The following is a 26,171-nucleotide window of genomic DNA, read 5'->3' on the forward strand; positions in this document are numbered from 1 at the left end:
AAATTCATGGGCAATAGAATCAGAATGTTGGTGCAAGCCTGTTTTCATGGAACACGGAAATCTCCACAATTTATAGACGCCGCTGGCCAATAACACAGGCGGTCTTTTTCCCACAAAAACAGAAGCCATCCATATAGAAAAAAAAAGATCAGTGGTATGTCATTGTGCTCCACTTCCTGAGATGTGTCATTTCCTGCTCCAGCATCAGCTGTGCCAGTGTTTCTTAGGATGGACCAGACAGGTTCCCTTAGAATCTGCATAACATCCAATGATGCCCAAAAACTTAATTGAGGAGGACTCATGGAAACAGGCGCCACTGTTCTCACAGTACTTCAGCAACATAAAAATCCCAAGGCCTTTTTTTGCGCCTGAGAAATGACGACCATCCAAAAGAGGCAACACAAAAGATGCCATTGAACTGCTAAACATGCTTTCGGGCTGAGCACAGAGGTTGCCTTTTGTTCCCCTTTGACGGTTGCTATGGTTTTTTTCTTCAAACTCTTCTGATTCCATAACGCTACCTTGTCAAAAAAGTAGTCTTGTCTTATCCATAGAACACGCCACAACTTTTAGCTTTTCCTTACAAGGCTGGTAATGCAGAGTAACAACAAGTAATATGGAGGAGTAGCAGATATTTTTCTGCATTCCTCTAAAGATGATCTTTGCTCAGGGAGTGGGTGGTCAAAGATTTATGAGGGTCGCATATTTACTCTCGCTAAGGCAGTCTTTTGTCTCCTTCTTAGGATTTCTATTCATTTCAGTCCTTGGTTGTACTGTATACTTATAGTTGAAGATATCAGGCTTTCTGGTAAATTTCAAGATTTACCTCATGAGACCAAGACGACACCTAAATATTTGATCAGTAGTACCTCACCAGCATGTTCTTAGAGGGAAGTGGCCACCGAGTTTAGAGTGTTCATCCACAGGCTGCAATTGAGCTACAGAGAGATTGGAAGACTCACAGAAAGGCAGAATAGTGGACGTCCTTGGAAATTTCCATGGCCTGTAGTGAATTTTGCCATTCAGCTCCTTGTTAGAGAACAAAAAGTACTGCACTTGAAGTACTGAAACAGGACAGCTGGACATGTGCATTCAAAGGTTTGGACAAGGTGAAATTAAGTTCACCTGTAAAGGTTATCATTTAAAGTTCATCCTGAAACGTCTTACTTGAGTAGTGTGTGTTTACAAGTCACCGTTTAGCCTTTTAACTGCCGTCATCCAGCATCACAGCTGAGTGAAGTCTTCGCCAAATCAAGCAGCTGCGAAGCATTTGGCAAAATGTCACCGCCACGGAGATTTGGAAGGAAAGAAGATGTCGATGATAAAGAGATGAGGAGCACATCTGTGAGGAAACTTTTTGTTTTCTGTCATATCCCCAAAGTAATGGATTTGGATGATGCACAAGGAGAACGTCTTCTAAAGAAGTTCAGTGCCAGTGAGGCCAAAAAAAAAAGGGGAAAACCCAAGCAAAATGTTTACATGGTATTGTATTGATTGATACTACTTTTACTTGCAAATAACAGAAAACACAGAGGGGGGCATTTATTATTTTTTTCCTGGTTTGTTATTTGTCAGCGCCTTGGGATTCCTTCTGTCATTTTATTTTAACCACACTTTCATCATCACTTCATCAGCACTATTTTACGACCGACAGAGAAAGGTGGGCATTCCGTCGGTCCGTCATTCGTCAACAAAATGGACGTCTGTCAGTGACGGACTGAGTGGTCCGCCGGTAGTGACCCGGTTAATAACAATTACGCTGATGGACGAAAGCCAACAATAAAGGCCATTAACTGCCATTTACTGCCTCATTTCTGTGTGTGTGTAAAAATCCAACAGTGGTGGAGAAATGCCATCCTCTGGTGCAATGCAAACCACTTCTCACGCTTGGCATGTCGTTGCCACGTTTTTACAGCATGATGGAAATCCTCTTGACGCAGATAGCGGGCGAGCGAGTGAGAGGTGGAGGGAAATAAAGGCAATCTGTTGACCCCCTCATCACAATCTCTCGCATTGCTCCGACGTGGAATGCCAGACTTCCTCTTTGCGCCTCGCTTCACCTTTTTATGGGCTTTTCCTGTATCCTCCTCAGTAAGCATGCAGGGTCAAAGGCAACAGCTACTGTAAAGTTGCTCTTGTAAATAGTCAGTGTAGCCAACGTACAGCAGCTAAACCATTTATGTAGATGCCTCCTGAACAGCTTGCTCCTACTTCTAGATATCTTCGGTTCCCGAGACAATTGGTTAGTGATTGGTGAAACAAACAAACACAAAGATAAAAAAAAAATTCCAGCAATTTAGTACCGCAGTTAAAATTGGTAAGAAATCAGATACCTTTGAAGGGCAACTCAGAATGGTCGGAACAACCATAATCTAATTTGTTCAGTTCCAAGTACCGGTAACTGCAAACAACTTGTTCCATCAAGCCACCAAATGACCAAATGAACTTGAATTGATTACTCAATGTACTGTCGCCAAATCCAGTTTGATAAAAATGGTAACTGAAGTGCTCTTTATCTTGTTTAGATGTTTATAAAGCCATATTCACTCCTCTCATTCAAACGTATCGGAATGTCGCACTTATCGGCATGTTGACGCAGTCTATTAAGACACGTAAAGGTTCATCGTTTTAGTTCAAAATAACATACTTTAACCTCCACACCCTAGCCAATAGTAGAACAAATGATTTTTTTTTTTCTCGGTCCCATTTTAAATCCATCTACAATGCTACTAACCTCATCCTAGCTAGCGCTAAGCTAGTTCGAATCTCAGGTCTGGCGTTTGAGTTTGAAAACACACTTTTGTTTTTAGCACGGCGTTTGCCAACCAACAGCGAGGCACTAGCCGGCCGAATATTCACGTTGCTAGGATAGCCAAATATTGCTATAACTCCTTCTGGGAATCCGCTCGAATGTAGCACATACATCGCTTTCATGCATGTGCACTGCCCAGTCCCACGTACAAACATTCCTCTCTGACGACAATATGTTATGACGCATTCTGACTCAAATGTGAACATTTTGATTTGGCGTGTTTTTGTACTTATTTGTGAGAGATTAAAATGCTAATTTTGCATACAATAACAGTTGTGTGTCATTAAGTTGCAATCATGTCATAATTGGTTTGTCCAGGAGCACATTTTCTCCATTTGAAGAACACATGGAAATCTTCTGACATATGGCAAATAGGTGTGGAAAGTAGGTGCCGGTTGTCCAATTTCAAAAGTTACAGGGCCCAAGGGATCCGAATGTTATGTACTGATATGGACTGCACGTGTTTCAAGTGAGGGGGAAAGCAGCCTGTCGTCATTCATTCTGAGATGATTATCCCAGAGTGTTTAGTCTATGTCTGTCTCTATGGGCTTCAACCCTAGAATCGGGTTCCTCACACTTGTCTCTGTCTTTCATTTTTGGTCTTAGTTTCTCTCCCATACCCGACACACTACTTCCCATTTGACCTTCTGCTTTTACAGTGATGAATGGTGTGAATTCCATAGCTCTAGCTGCGAGACAGAGCCATAATTCCAAGTCAGGGGTTTCACCGGACGCTTTTCTGTCTGGTCGAAAGCCCACGTCATTGTCAAAGATGTGATGAGATGCAATGTTGCTCTTAGCTTCATAAACAGAGACAACTTTGTCTAGAACCAGGGATATAAACTGCATTACATACACAATTCAGACACTCTTTGTTCATGGTAGAAAGGTTGAGGTGCCACTTGAAGCATCAACACGTGAGACAATTTGAATGATGCGCCTTCAGCCATAGCATCTACTTTTGAAGGAGCTTTCAGACCCTGCGGTGCGCCGTCTTACCCTTATTTGGTCATCTAGTATGATGACCAAGAGGTTTATTTATGCAGCTATTTAGAACAGTAAGGGACTTACCCTGGCACCCTTCTCGGGAAAACATTTACAGCCTCCGCTGCAGTCTCTTCCTCCGCAGGGACCGCTGTGCTTCTTCCCACCCTGCAGACACAAACATACAACATGCAGCTATTAGCAAACAGGGAATACAAATCAAGCATTTGGGAAAGTGGGTCATTTTATGCTTCTTTACTGCAGAACAATACTTTACAGTTGAGTTCAGCCACCACAGGACACTCTGGAAAATATTTACCTTCTGTACTTATTTGTAATTAGACAGTTGAAAGATGTTCCTTTTGATTGACAACAATGATTCAAACATCTGTAGCCTACAGAGCAAACCTGTGTCACCACGAAGCTTTTGCAAATGCAGGCGTGAACGATTGATATATAAGTCCCAGTTAAAAAAATTGTACCACTGAGGTTGATTCCCAACAGAAAGGTACAAATATGCACCCGTTTTGCATGGAATGAACTAATTTTACATTAAAAAAAATATGACAAAGATGACAGAAAAAGAAATTCATCCAAATCACCTGGAAAAACTGACCTCGACTGAGTGAGACTGATTACATGGGGTGCCACAAAAAGTACAGTTTAGATCATTTTATTAGGTAACTTTCACTACTGCTCAATAGAAATCAGGCTGATGGAAGACAGATGTTTGGTAATCTGCCGTGCAGTAGAAGTGTTGTTTGTGTACATTGTGGTGTGTGGACTTAGCTGCTGTTTATGCTGCAACTGGAGTGCTTCAATGAGTCATCGTGGACATTCAGACATGAAGGGTTAGCATGTGTCTTCGATAAAGAGAAGCTTGCACGACAAATTGAGTAGCCACTGCCATCTATGAACATCTGTGTTGTTGACAAAACCACCCACTGTCACTAAAACAGTCTGCGTGAGGGGCCCCCCCATCATAGAAAAGCGGAGGTCAAAGGCTTCAAAAGTCCCTACGCTAGCTAAAGAAGCCAAGAATGGAGCTTATTTCAGTTCAACCAAACGTCTTTGTATGTTGTCAGGGTCACATTGCTAGCTCATAAGTGGCAGAAGAACAAAGTGGGGTCTTGATCAAACTGTAGAAACAACAGACTCACATTAACATTAGTAGCTCAAATTCAATGTAGAGTCTTCAAATCGTCCCACTGATTTTTCCCTACATACAGCAGTGCGAGAGGGTAACTCGCATTGAAGCCTTTCACACAGCAAATGAAGGAAATTAAACTTGTGTTTTACCATAGATGAGTGAATTAGTTGTTTATGCAAGCTCAGGCCTACGTCTTCCACCTACAGTCATACCATCGCCAAATAGGGAGCCAAACGTCCCTTGTTTAAAAGTCCAAACTGTGCCCACAGTGGTGGATAAGGAATCAGAATAATCTCCTCTCCTCAGTCTGAGAGCATGCTCGCTGACAAAGGGCCACATTGAGACCCTCCTCACAAACTGACAAAGACCGTCTTTTACCAGAGACGCGCCGTCCTCTAATGATCCCCTATCTTCTCAACAAAAAGACTCTCTTCGTCCCCCTTATGGAATCTACAAGGCTGCGTTTCTTTGTCAGCTATCTAAAGGGTGCCTTTCAAAGTGTTACTTGATATCGCTGTTGCCGTGCTTTAATCTTCACCGCACACCACACTGGCAGACACGCCGAGGTGTATGTTTCACTAACGACCCAAATGATAAGCACATCGTGTGACGGAGGGCGTAAAGACGCACACATCTGCGGGGGCCACCTTGTGGAATGGACACTGAAGGCAGGAAGTCGCTTCAACCCAGCGAGGATGCAGCACAGTCGCCGCTTTTTCCACATTCAGGCGGACGACTAAATTAAACAATAGTCTGCGTCATCTCCGCACGGACCTACAGCACAAAAGAATAGCTCCCTCATGATCATCAGTTCAAGTCAAACCAAAATAGCAGGTGACCGAGTACAGCAGCAGTACAGTATCCTGTTTTCTCCACCCTCCATCAGAGTGCTTACTTTACATTGCACCTACACATTCTAATGAGATCTAACACTCTATAAACAGATGAGTCAAAAATAACCTAAATTGAGTCAAGAATGGACTGACCCAAAGTTTTGGGTTCCTATCGTGGTTGGTTTTGGAACATATCCGCCAGGACCAATGGGGCTTCACTGTATCCAGCTTCAGAGAGTTCTATGTGAAAGTCACAGGCATATAAATCCCTTATTCGCCCCCTGACGCGCCAATTTATTTGGAATGCAATGTGAAAAGGACTTGTTTGTAAATCCCTCATGTGAATTTATAGAATTTAGTACGATAGGCCTAGTGGTGAAATGAATGGTGTTTGTGACGAGGAATGTTGTTTCCGTTATTTCCCCATCCTTTGCGGCATCGCACCGAAATGTCGGCAGATGCTCTTGAGATAGTGTACAATAAATGAAATCAAAGCAGCTGGGTCAACAGCACTCTTTTTTTTCTCACGGTCACTTATGCCTCTCTCGCCCTCCCTCCCCGATGCAATTTATGTAGTTTCGCGATATTGTAAGTGCCTCGGTTATATGAGCGTGTGATGTCAATACGGCAGCTGTACACACTGCTCATTTCCCATGGCAAAATGACTCATTAGTACCATGATGTGATGCGCACACCATTCAAGATAGCATCACTTTGGAGACTTGCATGAGTAATTGATTTGGGCTTCGATCTGGAGGAACGCCACGCTCCTTTGTTGAATACTGTTTTTGCTTGAAAAACTATATATATATATATTTGGGTCATCAGGGGTCAGCCTTGATGTCACCAGTGGCTCCTGTAACGCTGATCACGATGATGCTTGGGTGATAGAGTTGACAAAGTGCCCCTTTGAGATGGATGTTTTGCTTTCAACATGAAACCACACAGCGGAGCATAAGCAGTGCTTGTGCGAGACCCCCCCCCCCCCCCCCCCCCCCCGGTTGTCGTCGGATCGAATGTACAAGATCACAGAGGGGGCTGAGTCGCTTGATGGGTGGCACAAGACTTTCCTAAGGAGGACAACTTGGCAACAAAGAATGTTTTGGGACAACCCAATAAACCCGGCAACTACAGGTAGCAATATCTTGACTCGAGATGGTGGATTTGATAAAATCCATTTTACTCTGAACTCAGATTTTGTTCATCCATTTCACTGGAAACTGATGGAAAAAGGTCATTTTCTCCAGGTGAGTTTTAACCTTCAATTATGAAGCATTTGTCTGTTAGCGTTAGCACCTGCCAGTACAACAGCTGGCACGTTTTACACTAAGGATGTGGCTTAAAGAGCAGATCAGCCGGCTGCATGTGAAACAACTATTCATCCTCAACGAGATGCGTCACATCTGTCGAGGAAACACGACGTCTTGATACTTCAGTGTGGGTGTGGGATACTCCCTTGTGCTAGCTGTCAAGCATGCTAACTCACTGATTGAGCAACGGAAATACTTTTCTTCTAAATGCTCAGCCTGAAGTACTGTAACTAGATACGGTTATTCCCTAAGTGGACATTAGTCAACTTAAGGTTAGCATTTATTATTTCTGCTACATTTTTAGCACTCATTACTCTTCTGCTGCTCGATGACGTTCTTGCTAGCTTTTTCAGACTCAATATTATAATTCTGTTATGTGGCATTTGATTTGGCCCACTTACAAAAAATTTATTTCAAATATAGTACGTCCTTGATTAATGTTTTTTTTTTAATGTTTGCAAAGTTTAATCCCAAGTTAAAAAGAAAAAAGAAAAGTGTCTAGATGGGCTACTGTCATTTTTATTGGGCTTGTATAAAACAGCAAATGAGTGAACTAAAGCAGACTTGTGCTGTTTATTGTTACAGCCTGTCAGTGTGATTCTTGTATGGGTAGTAGGAAATGTTGCCTCGGTGCATTTGTGAAACAGTACATGGAAGCTGCTTCAACCAAAATGGCTTTAAAAAAGGAGGACAGCGTGTCAAGTGGAAATGTTTTCTGTTTGTTTTTGTCCTGCAACAAAAGCCCGACAGAACATAATCAGATCTCCTTTGTAAACAGACACCCTTTTTCTAAAGTACAACACAAGTAAAGCTGAACAAGCAAAAATGCCAAACACAGCCATGTTTGTGTTGGACTTGCTATTCTAGCTGAAGCATATCTTGATTTTACACCAGATCTCCCAAAGGCCTTCATTACAGCGATAAGGAACTTTCTAAAAGACGTGTCTTCACCATGGCTTTATTACTGTAAATTGTACATCCTGCCACACCACCATCAACTTCCTGTTGTATAGCCAATCTATCAAACCAGCTCCGATATTACATGTGCACAAGCAGAAAAACAAAAGGAAACAGGCAAATAGTACACATCGATAAACAATCCTGCAAAATAAGAAGATCCGGCATCAAGCTACAGTTTTGTTTTACACAGAACCCCTTTGCGATTGATCACATGCAAAAACACTGACAGAAGTGTGATGATGTCATAGCCTGGGTCTGGTGTGATGTATAAAATACTTGTCAGGCAGTGAAAAATTGAGAATGACAGGATTACATTTCTAGGAATCCAGCTGCTTGATAGACTTACAGAGAAGGACCACCAACTGACTGAGTAATTGTGTGCTAAGGAATGGCGTCACCATTTAAATATTTCGATGATCTATGGACACCATCGCGTGAGTCAATGTCCATAAACATGTCCAAGGCCAAATGTGTACATATATTTTGAACAGGAATTTCTTATGCTGAGAACACAGATGGTCTCTCTGGTCACCAACAGACCCTCAGTCCATCCAGTGGCTACCTTTGGGCGGTTCTCTGTTGACAGGCCACAATTCCATTCATCATTAAGCATACTACAGTCTTTTCCTTGCTGTAGAATGATGTTTGGAGCTGAATGTCACCAAGACCATGGAAATATGCATACACTTGACCAAGAATACAGAAAGAGGGGCAAAGGGACTGTAACTATCAGTGTGAGAACCAGCTGCCATTTTGCTCTATTTGGGCAGATGTTTTTCCAAAAACTACTGAAATCATGTAAGGTTGTTTGAAAGTATTTTTATGCTGCAGTGGTTTCATCGCCAAGACTTCCTAAGAACCATTATTGAAAGTGAGAAAGATTGGATTCACAAGAAGGCTCGTCCTCTTGGGCTCATATTTGTCTGTGATTTATTGCCATTCAAATCAAACCAAATGTGGGGGTGTTGAAATGGAGGCCTAGAACCACAAAAAGCAGGTCACATTGCAAAGAGCAGGTCATAGCATGGGAAGGCAGCACGTCCTTCAGTTGAAGAAACAGCGCAAAGCACCGCTAATTCCCGCTGTGCTCCTCTGGCAAGACTCCAGGGTAAACACAGCTCTCATTTCTGCCCTTTTGCCTGACACAGCTGGACCTTGCCTCCCCTTGCGCTGGCTTCAGGTCATACACAGACTCTACTTCATTTCCCAATGGTCCACTCTCCTAATCAACGCTTCCTGCGGTTAGCCTGAGCTAAATGGAGATGGGATTAGATCCAAATTTAAATCTATTCTGGACCTCAATGCTCGCATTGACCTATGAGACGATGATTGGGAACAGTGAGTGACATCCAAATGGGACGATCTGGAAGAGTTTATATATGAATGAAGATGTAGGAAGCGTGACAATACAGATGTGATAAAACCCTCTGATGTTGAATACAATCTATTTCGAGATGCAGGTCGACCTCTGGTGCGTTTGAATTTCGAAAACCAGAGGACAATCGGAACAGAATGTGAGTTTTAAAACGGTTTGTTAATTTGATTAGTGGTCTTATAAACACAGCTGGGGGAAACCATTGTCACATTTGAACTGTGTTCCCTTCACGTGACTCTCAAGATTAAATACACGGATGATGTAGTGCTTGGTTCAAAAGGTAGGGAATGGATTCGTTGACATTTCCTGGATAGCTGAGCCTGCAGATGGTATGACTCTATCGCATGTAATCTCCGCCTTCACCGACCATTGAGCTGTGCAAAACCGTCATTACATCAGCCCGTCTATGACGGATGACCACCTTTCAGAGTGCTTCCACATTTTGGGCGAGCGCTTTACGACGCGAAGCCTCAAAAAATACACGGACTGAGCAGGGTTTACGTCCGTCGATCCGGGTCAGTACAGACAGTCCTTCTCAGTCCGTATATTTTTTTGAGCCTTTGTTTCATAAAGCACTCGCCAAAAATACAGACGTAGTCGCGGAAAGGTTGGCATCCGTCCGATGTAACGACGGTTTTGTCCAGCTCTGCTTATAACCTCTACCCTTTTAGGCTATCTTAGCCAGTCAGAAGCCTTATGAAAGTAATCCCGGGATAAGGTGCGGAAAAATATTCAAATGTTTTTGGGGCTTTCCATAAAGGTTCCTGTGATGTTCATTTGGCTTTACATTTGCATTACTGCCGCGATCAAATGGTGTTCCAGGTCGTAACATGTCCCACGAGGCATAAGTTGCCCGTCCCTGTGTGAAATCATCATGAAGACTGAAAATAAAACAAAGTACAACAGACACATGATTGCGGACGCTCGGTCAAGAAGTTATCGCAACGTGTGCATTAGTTTAACATTTCTCTCGTGACATAGATAACTCAGTCAATCTCAGCAATTAGAGCACAGCTGGTGTGGAAATGGGAAGGTGGATGCCTCTCATATGGCGAAGGACCTTTACACAGTGTGGACACCATAGGTTGTTGAAGGCTGATATTGGGAGTCGTACCATCTGCAGGCTGAGTTCTACAGTAAATGTCAACAAATCCATTCACTATCGAGGACCTTTTGAACCAAGCACTACATCATCCACGTACTTAGTCTGAGACACACATGATGAGAACAGAGTTCAAATGTGACAAAGGGAATATTCAGAGTGAGGGAGGACAGACCACGGAACGTACTTTATACAGAGTAATGAGGGCATACAAGACAACCGTGATAGTGACAAGGGGCTGCGTGAGGCTATAAAAGGAAGTGAACTGAAACAGCAGTGACCAGTGGGATGACTGATTGGACTCGCTGAGGATTTCATATTCTCTCATTGCGGGCCTGTTGGGAGTCGGGACCAATATGTCCTTCCATTTGTCATGCAAGTCCAGATACATTATTTAGGGATTTTCCAGTTTCTGTATAACTTAAGTGCCAAATAAAAGTCAGCAGCGGGGTTTCACTACTTCTGGTTGCACATAAACTAATCACTGAGTAATTGAGTGGACTTCATTAGGTGCAACTCTACAGTCAAGTGAACTGAAGAATTTTGCCTGTGCAGCTGTGTTATTTTAACCATAAGTTTATCATTGTGGTTCTCATTGTAGTGGTTTAGAACTACTCTGCAGTTTGCCACATTTTGGGTTTAAATTAGGGTGACCATATGTTGATTTCCCAAAAAGAGGACACTTGGGCCGATCTCGAGATACTTTAATGATAAGCAGTTCACAAAAAGATGCCATACATTGGAACTATTTTAAGGTATGCCTTCTCTGTATGGGTAGAAAATGAATGAAAAAACAAAATGAATGAATAATGACATAATGACTTAAGTTTACCTTTTTCCCCCAAGATCTACTTTCAAGCAGCCAGCATGCTGTGAACAACTTTTATTTATTTATTGGGGGGGGGGGGGGGGGGGGTGTACTCAAACCCACGACCATGCCTCTAGAATGGGAGCTCAGAGTGCTACCAGTGAGCCAAAATTCTGGGCACAGTTCAGCACCTTATTTGAACACTCATGAAGTGAGTTTGGCAAATGTCGAAAACTGACCAACTGTTTTCTAGGAAAAATAAAACAGGATGTAAAAAATAACCAGGCAAAGAAGGACATTTGGCAACCTTAGTTTAAATTAATCATGACAATAAACCTTTCAATTCCTAGCACCAAACAGTATACCATGTGCAGCTGTGAAAAATCAAACTTGATTTTGAAAAACAAATTATAAAGCAGAATTTTTTTTTTTAATGACTATAGCGTAATTCTTCAGTGAATACATTTCTAAGTGTCAATACAAAGGGAGCATTATTGCATCTTTTTAAAGGCTGATTTTTTTTTTTATAGGTCAGACCACTTTTTTGCAGTAGTGCTTCACCTGACCACACCTTAATTCGGACCCATAGATGATTGCTGTGGACATGACATATTTGCGTGTCTCAACCAATAAAAATGCATAATTTGGATGATGTCAACACTTCTGGTTCATGATTGGATCCTAGCCAACCAATCACAATTGCAATGACGTTCATCTTAAAAATATTACATATAAGCTGTAAGATTACAACACGTTACAGCCACATTATGGAAAAGAGTCCAAATCAGTAACAACAAAAAGCCCAGCAGAAGAAAAATGTGGGTCTGAAGGGGTTAATTGCATTAATAAAAGGTACTTACACATACAGTACAATACATATGCAGTTCCAGTAGGCAAAGGGTTAACAACGTGACTAATATGAGGTAGTCAAAATATGTGAGGTCCAGCAGGGCTGTAAAGAAACTCTGACACATTGAACTCCACCCTCCTTCCTTTTCCTGTTTAGAGACCTTCTCTGGATAATCTATGTTGTCGTCACACAATGCTGGGCTCAGGATGTTCCCCATAAAAGTGACATTTAGCCCAGATAAACATGTCGCACTTTGTGAACGCGTGAAAAATAAAATGCACACATAATTAGGCCATTACTGCTGCAATTCTTGTACAAGCGCCTCACTTATGAATCGGGGGTTGATTTCGAGTCACCACAAACGTCCAGATGACTCACTCTGTTGTCTATTATCGGGAACAATGAGCATTTGGGAATACCTGTTTCATTACCATCTCAAGATCAGCACATCTTTCTTTAAGAGTCACAACCCAATCGCCATTAAGTCTCGCAGTTTGTGCAGGAAGTAGCTCATTGAGGCGACCAACGGCCACACAAGCACAAACACTGACACTGTCATCAGCCTCTGGAAGGCGCGGGAAACACCTTGATGGAATCCTCACACCACCTGTCTTCGATTCCCTCGTCCGCACCACTCGTGTCTTTTGGCTTCCTGCCGCACAGCACAATGGGCTCTTCCCCCGATTGTTGTGGCTCACGTTCCGTATCACCGGCAATATTTGGCCAGGCGTTACATGCGCCATTTTCCCTCGCTTTATCGCAGGCAGACATCTTCCTCTCAACACAGACGCATTAAAACAATCGCGCTCAGGAGGTCGCTCACGTGTCAGAGGTGACCCCCTTTCATATCACACGCCATATGCTCACATCAAAAAGTGATTTATAATAGCGCAGTGAGATCAATGTAAAAAAAGAAAGAAAAATAAGCTAGGCTAAGGTTAGCTTTGCAGTCTGTGCACTTTTGTTTGTTAAAGCCCAGTTGAATACAATAACATTTTTGGGGACAACACAGATGTGGTAAACCTCAACGATTTAATTTTTTTTCTCATTAGTCCTGCTTTTTGTTACTGTTGAAGATTGTTGCGCTTCGATCATGCTTGTCTGACCACATCGGCTGACCACGTCACGTAACTTTAGCGTGGTGACTTACGGACCGGTTCATAATCATCCTCAGTTTTCACGTTTTTGCTGCGCATTCAAACACAACATCGATCCCACAACAATCAATTAGTGACAAGTTAACTGCTAAAGCAGATGCCGCTGCTCGGCTGCCAGGTACAGTAGGAAATCTGTAGCACGAATCGCTTCTTCCTCCGACACAGATCCCATTCCCAAAACATCCGCTGCCTGAAAGCGCGCCGACCCGCCCACTCATTCCAACTCGCTCCAACACATCTTGAAATATCTTCTCAAACGCACGCGAATCAAAGGCTCCGATTCGATACATCCTGTTAGCATTTATCGTGTCAAGAGTTTTCCTTCCTCCTCCTGATGAGGGAGGTTCTATGTGTGTACGTATTGGGAAGTATGTTTATGCTCTCGTTAGCCCGGTGGTTCAACTTAGATTTCTTTAGTAGTCAGATCTACGTCCCTTACGCCTTAGAAACAGTGTTACATTTCCACATGTAGAGTTATAGCACGTGTGTATCAATATTTTTCCATTTTTAAAACATCAATAATTACACAACATTACAATGTATACAAAAATTGTGTACATTTTTTCAAGTGGTTGTACCAGATATTTTGAATTGGGTTTTATCTATCTATCCATCCATCTATCTATCTATCTATCTATCTATCTATCTATCTATCTATCTATCTATCTATCTATCTATCTATCTATCTATCTATCTATCTATCTATCTATCTATCTATCTATCTATCTATCTATCTATCTATCTATCTATCTATCCATCCATCCATCCATCCATCCATCCATCCATCCATCCATCCATCCATCCATCCATCCATCCATCCATCCATCCATCCATGATGATATATTTCTGTTGTGAATGATCTTATCCCTGTTTGTTTACACTGCAGGAGGTTGGCAAGTGCAGCGTGAAAAGGGCTGATCAATCTTAAACGGAAAACATCTTGAGAGGGTTATTCTCCATAGAGAAGAGGGGGATCCCCGATATAAAACATCGCATGGAGGATGGATGGTGGGAAAAAGTTGTTACGCAGAGGTGGGGATCTGCTTGAGTGATCCAGCGACCTCCCGCGGGTGAGGTTCGGATATGAAAATTGAACAGAAACATATGCTGCGATGTGTAGCCGAGATGGGAAATGTCGCAGAGAGATGCGTTATTAGTTGCACGTTTCCTGCTGATTGTTGTGCTTGAGAAGAAAGTTTCTCGTTAATCTCCTTTCAGCTACTATTTCAATGTGTGCCGGTACAAAGGCGAATATGACTTTTAAGTTTTGCTCATTGTAACTATTTCTTTCTTCCATTTGGCAAATCAGTTGGCACAAGATTCAGCATGACCTAAATTGACACTAACGACAATGAAGTACCATAGTGAGGAAACAATTCTGAGCATAAGTACAGACATCTGGATAATGCTTTATTTGAACTGCGGCTTTTTTTTTTTTAAAGACTGATGGAATCATGTGGGACAACCAGATGGTTTCTTTTCAATAATTGTAGTAGCCCATTTGTTATTTCTTATGAAAGGCTATAACATTAACATCACATCGTTTCACTCCGATATTGCGAAGTTTGGATGAGTCACTCCAGTCTTTTAACAAAAACAAAAAACAAAAAAAAGTTGGAAAGGAAATAGAAAAGTAGTAGTACACTTCCTGACTTACCTTTATTTAATAAATTTAATGGTAAATTTGCCTAAAAACAGGACCCAGTCTTAAAATGAGCCAACTGTCCCTGTTACTACAGTCAGTCTCGGAGCAGAGCGGCACAATACAGATGACCTGTGCTGTGTCACATGCTTTTAAAAACAAATCTGATCGAAACTCAAGACAACAGGCGCCTTTTTTTCACGTGAAAATAAGCCTTCAGCTGAGAGATTTGTTTCATATGACATTGAAAATGTTCAACACTGCCAAGAAAGCAAATCGAAAACACATCTACTGCACATGTAACTGCCAGAATGATTCAGTAAAAAGCAGTAAATGCAAAGGTTACCATCCTGTCGGTGAAATGTGAAAAACTGGGGCTAGGTCGGACACCAGCTCTGATTTAGGGCCGGAAGCACTTTGCTGGAAACCAAGATAAGACGATAAGGCTACAATTGGAGATATTATTCATCAGTCATCACAGATTCATAATGGGAAGTTTGTGACCAATTAAGGTTTCATTCATATCATAAAGCAGTAGACCCCCCCCAACCTGGGGACGTGTATACTCTACTACAAAACCTATACATATATTTTTTATTATATTTTTTCTCCATCTATCTGAGCAGCCTGGTACCTCTCTAAGACCACTGGAGCTCACTGTGTATCTTTAATTCTGCGTCTATTTTTGAGGGTGTGGTTCAAAATAGCAATTGAGTGTTCTTATATATCATAATCCAGATCAATTTTTTTACCACAAAATTTCCCAAATCGTTGGAACAATGACAATTGTCATTGTTGTGCTGGCATCATGTGATCAAACCAGAGTCAACTCCAGTAATTCACCGTGGATACGGACTGAGCCCTTCAGCGAATACGAAAAAAAAGAAGAAAGAAAAAAAACAGGAGTAATTGATATCCCGCCAACCATTAATGCTTAAAATTGCCTATAGATGAGACTTCCTTGACATCAAATACTGCTTTCCTAACATATTCATAAAAAAAAATTAAAATCATTATACGGGTTTGGGTGGGGTGGTAGCTGGTGCTGCTCCACTGTCAATTACAACTTGGAAAACACTGTACTGATGCTCAACCACCCGTATATGGCATCAATGAAACACTTTAGACTTGTCAGCAGTTTGTGAGTCCACTGGGAGAATCGGCTGTATTTTGTGCAACTTAATATTGTTGATTATAAAAGTTATTAACTATTTTGTAATATTCCCACCATCGAGGTAAAATGAATTCTTATAACATTAGAATTGTATTCTTTTAAAAATATTTATTCCATCAAATTCCCTCCTGTTTTTCCAAATATGAACAAATATCTCCATTTCATTTTTCCTTCACAATTTCCTTTGTTTTATAAATTATTTATTTTCTGCAAGATAGTTGTGTAATATTACTTTTTCCTTCTTGCTTTCCATCATCTTATTACAACTTTATTCTATAAATGATGTTTTCCCTTGTTATAATATTGCAAAATTATTCCCCTCCCCAGAATATTCTACACTTTTCCTGATAATATTCTTTATTCAAGTGATTTTTTTTCTGATAATATTCTGGCTTCATTATGCTAAAAAAAATACTTGTGTTCTCTTTCATATTATATATTTTTTTTCACGTAACATTGCAACTGTATTCTGGTTAATTATAAACTTACAAGAAAATAAGAATTATCTCGTGATTTTTAATTTATTTATAATAAATTGTTTTTTTTTCTTTTCAATCCTGTATTAAACTTTACTATTGCCAAATAGACTCTTTCTATGAGTTGTTTCCACAGTCATCATTTGCACAGCACCAAAGGTATGCCAAGGCCAAACCCCTCTTTTTAGTGAGATCCTCCCCACGCGTGACACTCCCACTCTATGTGCACACTACACACATTCTACACGTTTCCCCACCACTAACCACACGCACAAACTCACTGTAAAAAATAATAAAAAAAACCGTTGCATTTTAACAGACTTTTTCATATCACGTATTAACTCGACACTCGTGATACCCACAGCAAATCAACAACACGTGGTGTAAATGTAAACACTTACCGCGTGCGCTCCGGAGACCAGGACAGCCACGCAGGCGCACAGCAGCAGCAACCTGTAAAATGATTTGATGATGATGAGGATGAGGATGAGGATGGAATCTGATTAAGGCTTGTTAAGGTGATGTTCGTGCATATACGATCACCTGAAATGCGTCACGTCTCTGTTGTGATGCCCTTGCATAGTTCCGAAAACAGCCCCAAACGCCACGCAGCGCTTAAAACATGACTATATCCCACCTTGGACACAGCAAAAGTGAATTAAAATCTGCTATACTCACAGGTGTTGCATATAGACTTTTACAGTGTTACACTGGGTTCATTAACACAATGTACTAACCCGTACTCACCCGAGTTTTGCGCGTGCGACGTTCCGCAGCAAAAAAATTCTGGAATATTCCCCCTAAAACCAACCAAAGTGTCCTCTCCTTACACCGAAACGTCCAAAGTGTTCGCAATGATCGTGTTCGTTCAAATGATGAGCGAGGGTGGTCGTTGTAGTGGGTGGAGAGGGGTTTTTTTTTTTTTTTTTTTGTGCCGGGGAGGTGTGGTGTGGGCGCAAACCCCCCAAACTAAACCCACTCGACTTGATCAGAACTTCATATCGCTTCTGGACACAACATGCTGGCCAACGTGCAGAGTGCGCTCCGCCGCTGAGTGAGTGGAACCAGAGGCCGACACGCAAGGTGCTTGTTTGCGGACACACGAAGTCGACGTACACCGCAGGAGAGATGCTGCTCCCCGCCGCCGCCGCTCTCCTGCTCCTGCTGGCTATCACGTCAAGCGTGGACCAAGCCACGGCTGAGGTTAGTCTTAATCTTTCGAACACGTGTTTTTGAATCCCAAAAAAAAGTGAGTGAAAATGTGCGATTTTATGCAATTTATGTGGTGGATTTTCTGCTTTTATGGATGCAGCGTGCCGCCACTTAACTGCTTGAATTCAATTACATACTTTATGCAGAGTTCACGTCATCAGCCTATTCACTGTACTGTACTTGTATTCCTGCTGTCATGCAACTCTGAACTCCCACTCGCTGCCCCTCCTAATCTTCCCTCCTGGGGGGCATGGGAGGGGGTGCAGGGAGGGTCTCTGTGTATGTGCTTGGGGCATACGTTATCAGGAGTAATGTTTTATCAAACCAAACCTTCACTTGTAGCTCATCATTGAGCATTACTCATTGAGCATTCAACATGTTGATCAATCCATTTTTGAATGAAAACAAACCAAATTTCAAGTACCAATAAAGCCACACAATATTGATACACTTTTCCCATCCCTTATAAACACACCAGAGACAGATTTTTGTTTTGTTTTGTTTGTTTGTTTTGGGACATGCATTTCAATATTCACATTCTATTGACGGATGACCTGCATTTTGAATTGAAAAACAGCGAGAATGAGAAAATTACTTTTCCTTATGACCCAAACTTAGAAAATGTATCCTCTATTGCCATAATGTTGACATATTGTATACTGTAGATAAACTAATGATAAAATAACACAAATGATACAATTTTACTACAAATCTTTTAACAAAGAAAAGCTGTGCCTGCCTGTTAATCAATAAAATAGTATTTTAGTCCTATACCTTATGAAGTTAAACAATTTTGGGGAATCCCTGGTATACCACAACAAACAGATCAACAGAACAGCTCAAGTTCTTTTTTCCTGGCTTGCCCAGCCGAGTTCATACGGTGCAATCACGACTGCCCAACAGGCCAATGAAAACAAATGGCTTCTGCCAGTCATGCCCGTTAGACTGTTTCAAAAAACAAGAAGTCAGAAAGAGGCATATTAAAAATGCTAAACTCCATTATGAGGATCACTATAAGATTATGTGATGATTTTAAATTAACAAGTTAATTTATTCATATTTTACGGTTGAATCATTGCTGTGTATAAGGCATCAAATCTGTTTTAGTAAGAAAGAAAAAGTATGAGCATGCCATGTCACCATTTTAGAATAAAAAGTAAATAAATAAACACAAATAAAATACTAAGGTGATCTGACATGCAAGGCATGACAATATGATTCAAGATGATGAATCCTAAAAGTGCGGGAAATCAATGACTACTGTGAACATACAGTGGAGTATGACTGGAATGTACAATCGATCGACTCCATGTACCGTTTATTATATTCCAAATCCATATTACCACCAAGCGGTAATGTTCATTTACGGTAAGCTTGCCATTGGTAACCTTTGGAGGTAAATTTGTCAATGGTGATCTGGCTTGTGTTGTATGCTTCCCATGACAAATTCATATCAAACAGGGTGTGTTTATGCTATGTTTCATTTCAAGTGTACATTTATACTATTGGAACAGTGAGGCCCATTCATTTATGTTCACTGTAACAGTGTCATTCCCCTCAACGTCAAGATTTCTTTATCAGTACTTTTGGTATCTGAAAGTGAGCAAAGCTTGTCCAATCAGTTGAGGTGCTTCACCCCCTTTCACACTGCCCGTCATACCTGACTTTTCACACACTTTGTGAAAGGCATCAACAAGGAACGGGGGGCTGGGTCGGGGGGCAAGAAGCTGTTTTTGAACTGTTGGATTTGTTGGGTGCCTTTCGGTGCTGAATTTCCTTCAGTTTTTCATAGTCTGCTGGTCCATAATTTTTTGGCAAGCTTTGGGCCCTAAACATTTTACCCTCTGGCTCCTGTGAGAGTCCCCTACATCCAACTCCTAATGATCTTGTGAACTGATCCTGTTAGCTTTTGCTTTTAATGGCAAAACAATATGAAGAGAGTCGTTTGGTGGTTTGCATTCATGTAGGATGAAATCCAGCCAAGTGGAGATGTCTGCTGAAAATCTTTTAGTACCAGCAGAATTGGTGAAGTTTCCAGCACATTCTTCACCCACACGGATGCAGCAGAAGCGCAGGTGAGGGGGAGGAGATGTCAGACGACCATCTCATGTCAAGAAGACGAAGAACAGACTGCGGCACCAGAGGAAGTGACACCTCATAAGGGAGTCTGGCGTTATCGCACGAGGCTTTTCCCCAGTCATGTTTTCAAGTTCTTCGCATTAATCTCAGATGAGCTAATTTGCAGTTTTAAATAAAGTAGCAAAGGCGGTTTATCCACTTTTCTAAGAGTGATACACAGCATCTGGACTGATTAAACTTTGGAGAACACTAGGGACGAGGGGGTTTACATTTGGCGGAACATCTTGTGGCTGATCCGATGACACCAATGAAACAAACAGGACTATTCGGAATATTGGCTTGATTGTTGAGAGTAACTCTGGGGGAGGGGTGAACCACAAAGATGCCCGTAGAGACGCATGTTTAAAATCAAACATTTACACAAGCTTGCATCCATTTAACTTTTCACTGATTATTCGTGCTTTTGTGTGGCCTTCCATAGAACACAACCTCTTGTTTGGTCTGTGTCACAATCGCTGGTATTGAACCAAGGCCATGCATGAATATACAGTATATAAACATCTTGTCATGCCGCAACCTTGAACCTAGCTCGCAGAGATTGAGCTGACTGACTTTCGGAAGGCAATCATGCAAGATAATGGAAGTTGTCCTTTCTTTAACCTTCTGCCCGGTTCTAACTGGTTGCTAGCAGGATCTTGGCTCTTATTTTCTTTATTTGTGAAACATGATCCTGAATGAATTTCACCACCAGAACAGTTCCTCTCCCTTGGTGGTCACTTAACGTGGCCACAATGAGTCCAGTCCTTGAGGAGAAAGAGGAGGAGGATTCCAGCTTAGGTGATTAGCAGATTCCTGCAGGGAGTTTGTGTGTGGGATGAGTTGGAAGTTTATCCAGTAGCTCGCTGGTGGGAAATGTAAGCCTCAACTTCTGGTTTGGACCGGGAAGTTCTGACATTTACTAATCCTCCCGCAAAACTGCGGAATGCGTGGTCAAGATGGTCAAATCCGTGAGACCCCCAGCTCGATGGGCCGACGTTGGCAGAGGCTTGTAGTTTGGGTTAGCACCTCATCCTCAGGATGAACGAAACAAGCCCTCCGCTCCCACTGAGACAACAGCTGGCCTTCTCACTGTGACAGGCCACCAGCCAAGCACTGCAACCTGGGAAGGCGCAACCTTCCTGACCCTCTGTTGTAAAAATGCCTACATTTGGAAGAGTTGCGATTGTATCGCTTGGCTTTGTATTTTGACAGGCGCTCGTTGGCGACAAAGATAAGTCTCCTCTGACCCTTATGCTCAAGCAGTGTGGAAGGTATGGCCCATTTTTCGCCTACAGTCTGTCTGTGTGCTCTTGTCAGGGTTTAGTGAGGATTAAATAGCATGATGAAGTCCTGTTTCGAATTGCCTCTGTCTTAAAATAAAGTTTTTTTTTTCTTCATTGAAATACATCACAAACAGCAACTTAGCTGTGATCGTTGTACATTGTACGTTCAATTATTTAAAATGTTTAAACAGAAATCTCTATAATGTTTTTCATGGCTTCTAACAATGGGCAAAAAGCTAATTAATCTCCACGCATCTTAAGGAAGTGTTCCTTTAGTTTTGCTAGCTAGCTAGCTAGATGTGGGGACGAGAATTGCTCGCATCACTCAACTCAACTGTATATTTATAGAGCACTTTAAAACAACCAACATTGTTTTCTTAAGATGGAACCCAAAAGCAGCAGATACAATGAAAACAGCAGAAGCCCCAGAATCGAACCCTGTGGAACACCATACATTCCGTTGTGCAGTAGATTTTGAGTCTATGGTCCATCGCAGTCCTTAGAACCTGTGACCCTCTGGCTCCTCATCCGCAACTCCACAGCCAAATTTTTATGGATCGGGCTACTGCCGCCAAAGGCTTCCCTGTGGTCCAAGCGCTTCGCTGAGACTTGTCACAGCTGTGTTCTACTTTTCACACACAAAGCTCCTCTCTGATCCAAGGCTAATATTTCTTGCACATTATCGCTCTGAATTGTTACACTGGATTGGTGGCTTTCCTGAAGTTACACTGTTTTTATGGTCGCCGGGTAAACTGAGACGTCAGAATGCTGACAGCAGTTCAGATGATTTCTCACACATAGATGGAAGGTGATGGAGATGGTAGAGAAAGAGAAAGAGGCGACAATGCTTTGAGACGCAAAATTGACGGAACGCAATAACACCCCTGTAGCAAATCACCTGCACAGTTCTTGACCTGCGCGTCCATTTGTTGTAACAAACGGATGATAATAAAGATGACGGATTTACGACATGCTGCATTTTTGCACAAAGAGCGAAGTTTTGGCCGCAGCCCATTTCAGCTGTTCCCGGCAAACGTCCATCACCGTGACAGGTGCAAGATTAAAACTCAAGTTTTCCACAGCAAACGTTTTGTTATGTTCTTGAATTTGCAGTTACAGTACATTATGTGACTAGCCACGTTATTTATCACTATTTTTTTCACACCCACTAGCTATAATATTAGCATAATAGAATCTAGTGCTCAGTATTGAGTTGCTGCTTAATTGGCTAAAAATGGAAACAAATATGAGGACAGCATACCACCCAGTCAGAAAGCCACTCCGGACAAAGACAGTAAAAAAAAATCTGGTTGCTTTACTATAAGATTGACATGAACCATAACATTGATTTTCTACGCTCATGCAATGAAGGCATGGTTTGATTCTGTATGTTATGAAGGGGACCAATCAGCTGTGTGTGTATATATAGCTCATTGTGTGATTGTAATGTATAGAATAGATCAACATAAACACAGAACAGTTTGGTTCACTTAAGTATTTGATGCATTTTTTTTTTCACGCTCATTGGTTTGCTCATTAGATAGCCAGATTTAGCAAAAACAAATAAACATATGGGTAGACAAGCAAAAATAATCCTTATACAGGATGTCCTGGGTTCACGGAGGAGTTTTGTTCTTACTGTGGCGACCTAACTCAATTGTGTATGCTCTGTAGGTTATCACTACAAAGTCATCATTTCAGTAAAAATTTGTATGAAAAATACTTTTGGCTGTAAAAAAAAAAAAAAAAAAAGCAATCAAATGGAGAATGATAGAAAGGAATTTGCAAAGACAGTTAATATGAAGAAAATATGGCAGTGATATTACCAAGAACTGTAGGTCCATCTAAAATTGATGAAAAAATGAGAATGAAACTGGTCAGGGTCTGCCATGTGGTTTACAACGACATTGAAGGAGCTGCAGGAGTTTCTGGCAAGTATTGATTTGTACATGTGACAGCAGTCTCCCTTTTCCCCTCAAAGGTCTATGTTGTAGAGTGGTAAGAAAGAAGCTTTATTTAAAAAAATATATATAAAAAAACCACGTCCTTGAAATCTCTAATATTGGCCAATGCAAGTTAACACTCAATGTTTTGTGCACCACCCTAAAATCTGTCCTCTTATATACCGTTTTACAATGTCAGGGATGGGTGCGAGCAACGGTTGAGCTACGGCGCATTGTATCTTTGATAGTTGAAAACGTACGACCGAAATGGACAAGACACTTGCATCATGTTCCCATCCTTTCCCTTCCAAGCCATAGTCGAAGTCTGTTATGACCATTATTCCTCGACTCATGGATTGATGGCAAAGCCAGAGTCAACTCTGACTCTACTTCCCAGAATCCAAAAATGCACGCGCTTCATTCACTTTGAAGCTTTCAGGAAGAGCCAGATGCTTTTTCCACCTGTCATTGCCGCAGGCTCCCGACAACCCCAACCCTCTACGGCGCTGTTTTTCCTTCGAAAGCTTAATCAGACCACTTCCGCGCAGGAAATGAGTTGGGGGGAGGTCACATGACATGGCTCACGTGAGGAGATCCGCCTGTTTGGTCTATGAAGCGATCTGACAACGCATGTGCTGTGATGAAACGAGTGTGTCAGGTTCAAACGGTGACATGACGTCACAGTGGCACGGATGATAAGTGATACGGAAGCAAAATAACAATAGAGAGTTGTTTTGGGCTGTCGATGGTTATCATCACAAGTGTTTTGGAGAGGATCTTGGGATAAGAAGACTCCTTTGAAACAACTTCCTGCTGCTTTCCTGTTTTCTCACTGTTTTTAGTTTAATGTGCAACATTTGCAGGTGCTTATAAGAGATTTGGTTAACTTAGAGTTGCCACCCGTCCAGTTTTTCCCAGAATTGTTCTCTTTTTTCACCAGCTGTAAAAAAAATATATCATATAAATAAAAATCTCTCCCAGGACACGATTTGTCACGACGAAAGAGTGTAGAGAAGAACAGCGGGATTTTCTGACATTTTTCCATCAATTTGAACAAAAAAAAACTGAAGGTAGCCTATGTACTGTATATCGACACTTTTATCACGTGGTGGCTTTTTATAGAACCGTACGTACTAAAAATATCTTCTTTAAAAAGACATGTAAAAAAGCAAGTAACCCTCTAATGCTACTGAAAAGCTGAACAAAGGAAAGACTCCACCTTTTGATAATGAGCTATAATGCATATAGCGGCTACAGCTAGTTGGCATGTAGCTAGCGACTATATGCTAATGTTATAGCTGTCCACTTTAGTTTTTATTTTTACTTCACTTTGCTCACTCATCACTCGTTCTGTTAGTTACTAAAAGTGATGTTCATTGTTAATTCATCCATTTCATCAAGAACATATGTATGTCTGAAATTGATTGAATTATTTCTTATGGGCAATATTCCTTCAGTTTGTTTTTAGTCAGACTTTTTTTTTTTTTTAGAACAGATGAATCATGAAAATGGCCCACCAAAAGTTCCACTGAACAGATGTCGACTACAGTGAGAATATTCTAGAAGCGGCGCGGACTGGTTCGCCGTCCTCATGCGTTCCAGATAGCAGAACCCTCCTGAGGAGGCGACCCAACCCCTTCTTGTCTTTGTGAGCATAAAAGGCAAAGGAAGAGGCCTTCCTCTTTGGAGAAAGAATGGCTTCCTCCAGCCGACATCCTGTGTCACACTGCTGCACATTCACGAGTGTTCTTCAAGTGAACAGGGCCTTTTCTCACAGGGAACAAGTGCTTTGACAAAGTTAGACGCTGGCTCTCACACCCACCACATTCGTGACTATTCGATGACATCACGACACATTGTCTCTCTTGTACTGCGGACTGCACATACCGTGTGCATCAGTCCATGGGCACGTCTTTGGCTAAGAAAGAAATCGCCAACTCAGATTCCATGAAGATGTATGAGGGCCATGTGAATATTCCTAGGGAAAAAAAAAGGTTTTGTGTATAAGTATATAGTTTTTCAATAGTAAAAGTCAAGAATCATGAAAAAAGTTATAATTTTATGAGATAATGGCCATTTTATCTCATCCACTAGATGACAAACAAGTCAGCCATGTTTACAGCGGTCAATCAGCCTACCATGCATGTTTTTGGAATGTGGGAGGAAACCGGAGCACCCCAGAGTAAACCCACGCAGGTATGGTGAGAACTCCACACAGGAAGGCCAGAGCCAGATTCGAACCCTGCACCTCAGAACTGTGAGACGGACGTCCTAATCAGTGCCTCGCTGTGGCGCTCCATAACAAAGCAGTCATTTTTAAAAAGGATGAAAATTTCATTTTACAAGACCTGCAATTTTACAAGGATGAAAGTGTCCTATTACAAGAAAGGGACCAATGTCATAATAATAATAATAATGATTTTATGACAAATTTTACAAATTTTGAGAAATTGTAATTTTCTGACAATAAAGTCAAAATATGAGAAAAATAGATTTGTAGTATTAGCACAAAACAGTGTTTTTTTTATGATAATAAATATCATGAGAAAGAATTGACAAAAATTAGACGTGACAATTTTGAATTTAAAGTATTCATTTTGAATGTATTTATTTTTTATTTTAGAAGAATAAAGATATAATATTAAGAGAAAAATGTTTTTTGTAGAATAAAGTGGAAATCTGAGGGGAAAAAAACCCTCAAATGTAATTTTACAAGAAAAAAATACTTTGCACAAACATGATATCTCCAAAATTTTTACTTTTCAGGAGACCCCCAAAATGGCGTTTTTTTTTCAACCAGTAACATTTCTTCAACAAAGAGAGAAAGCCATTTTCATCACTTTAGATTGGCCAATAAGTCGTAAAAATGACAGCCACACGTGTGGACTGAGCAAAAGTAGATTTGTGAATAAATGAGAAATTTGGCAAAATGTGACTAAAGAGGTTCAAGCCCGACGGCAGCGACATGCATAATGAGGACTG

General features: G+C 41.3%; 2 protein-coding genes across 3 annotated transcripts in view; one reads left to right on the forward strand and one right to left on the reverse strand.

The window, feature by feature from the left end:
* The window catches only part of col4a2 (collagen, type IV, alpha 2), a 47,477-nt gene extending 29,955 nt beyond the window's left edge, over positions 1–17,522 (reverse strand). For both annotated transcript variants that reach the window (XM_086090814.1, XM_086090813.1), the window contains exons 1-4: positions 17,381–17,522; positions 17,177–17,270; positions 17,035–17,086; positions 3,884–3,964 (exon numbers count right to left, since the gene is read on the reverse strand). In XM_086090814.1, coding sequence (XP_085946940.1) covers positions 3,884–3,964; positions 17,035–17,086; positions 17,177–17,214 — 171 coding nt within the window. In that variant the 5' untranslated portion in view covers positions 17,215–17,270; positions 17,381–17,522. The remainder of the gene's footprint in view (positions 1–3,883; positions 3,965–17,034; positions 17,087–17,176; positions 17,271–17,380) is intronic.
* A 91-nt stretch (positions 17,523–17,613) lies between these two features.
* Positions 17,614–26,171, forward strand: part of col4a1 (collagen, type IV, alpha 1) — a 38,529-nt gene continuing 29,971 nt past the window's right edge. The window contains exon 1 of the mRNA XM_086091610.1: positions 17,614–17,836. Within this exon, the coding sequence (XP_085947736.1) occupies positions 17,762–17,836 (75 nt within the window). The 5' untranslated portion in view covers positions 17,614–17,761. The remainder of the gene's footprint in view (positions 17,837–26,171) is intronic.

The sequence above is a fragment of the Leptonotus elevatus genome, chromosome 12 (genome assembly GCF_054856555.1).
Source record: "Leptonotus elevatus isolate MCC_2025b chromosome 12, RoL_Lele_1.0, whole genome shotgun sequence".
Taxonomy (NCBI): domain Eukaryota; kingdom Metazoa; phylum Chordata; class Actinopteri; order Syngnathiformes; family Syngnathidae; genus Leptonotus; species Leptonotus elevatus.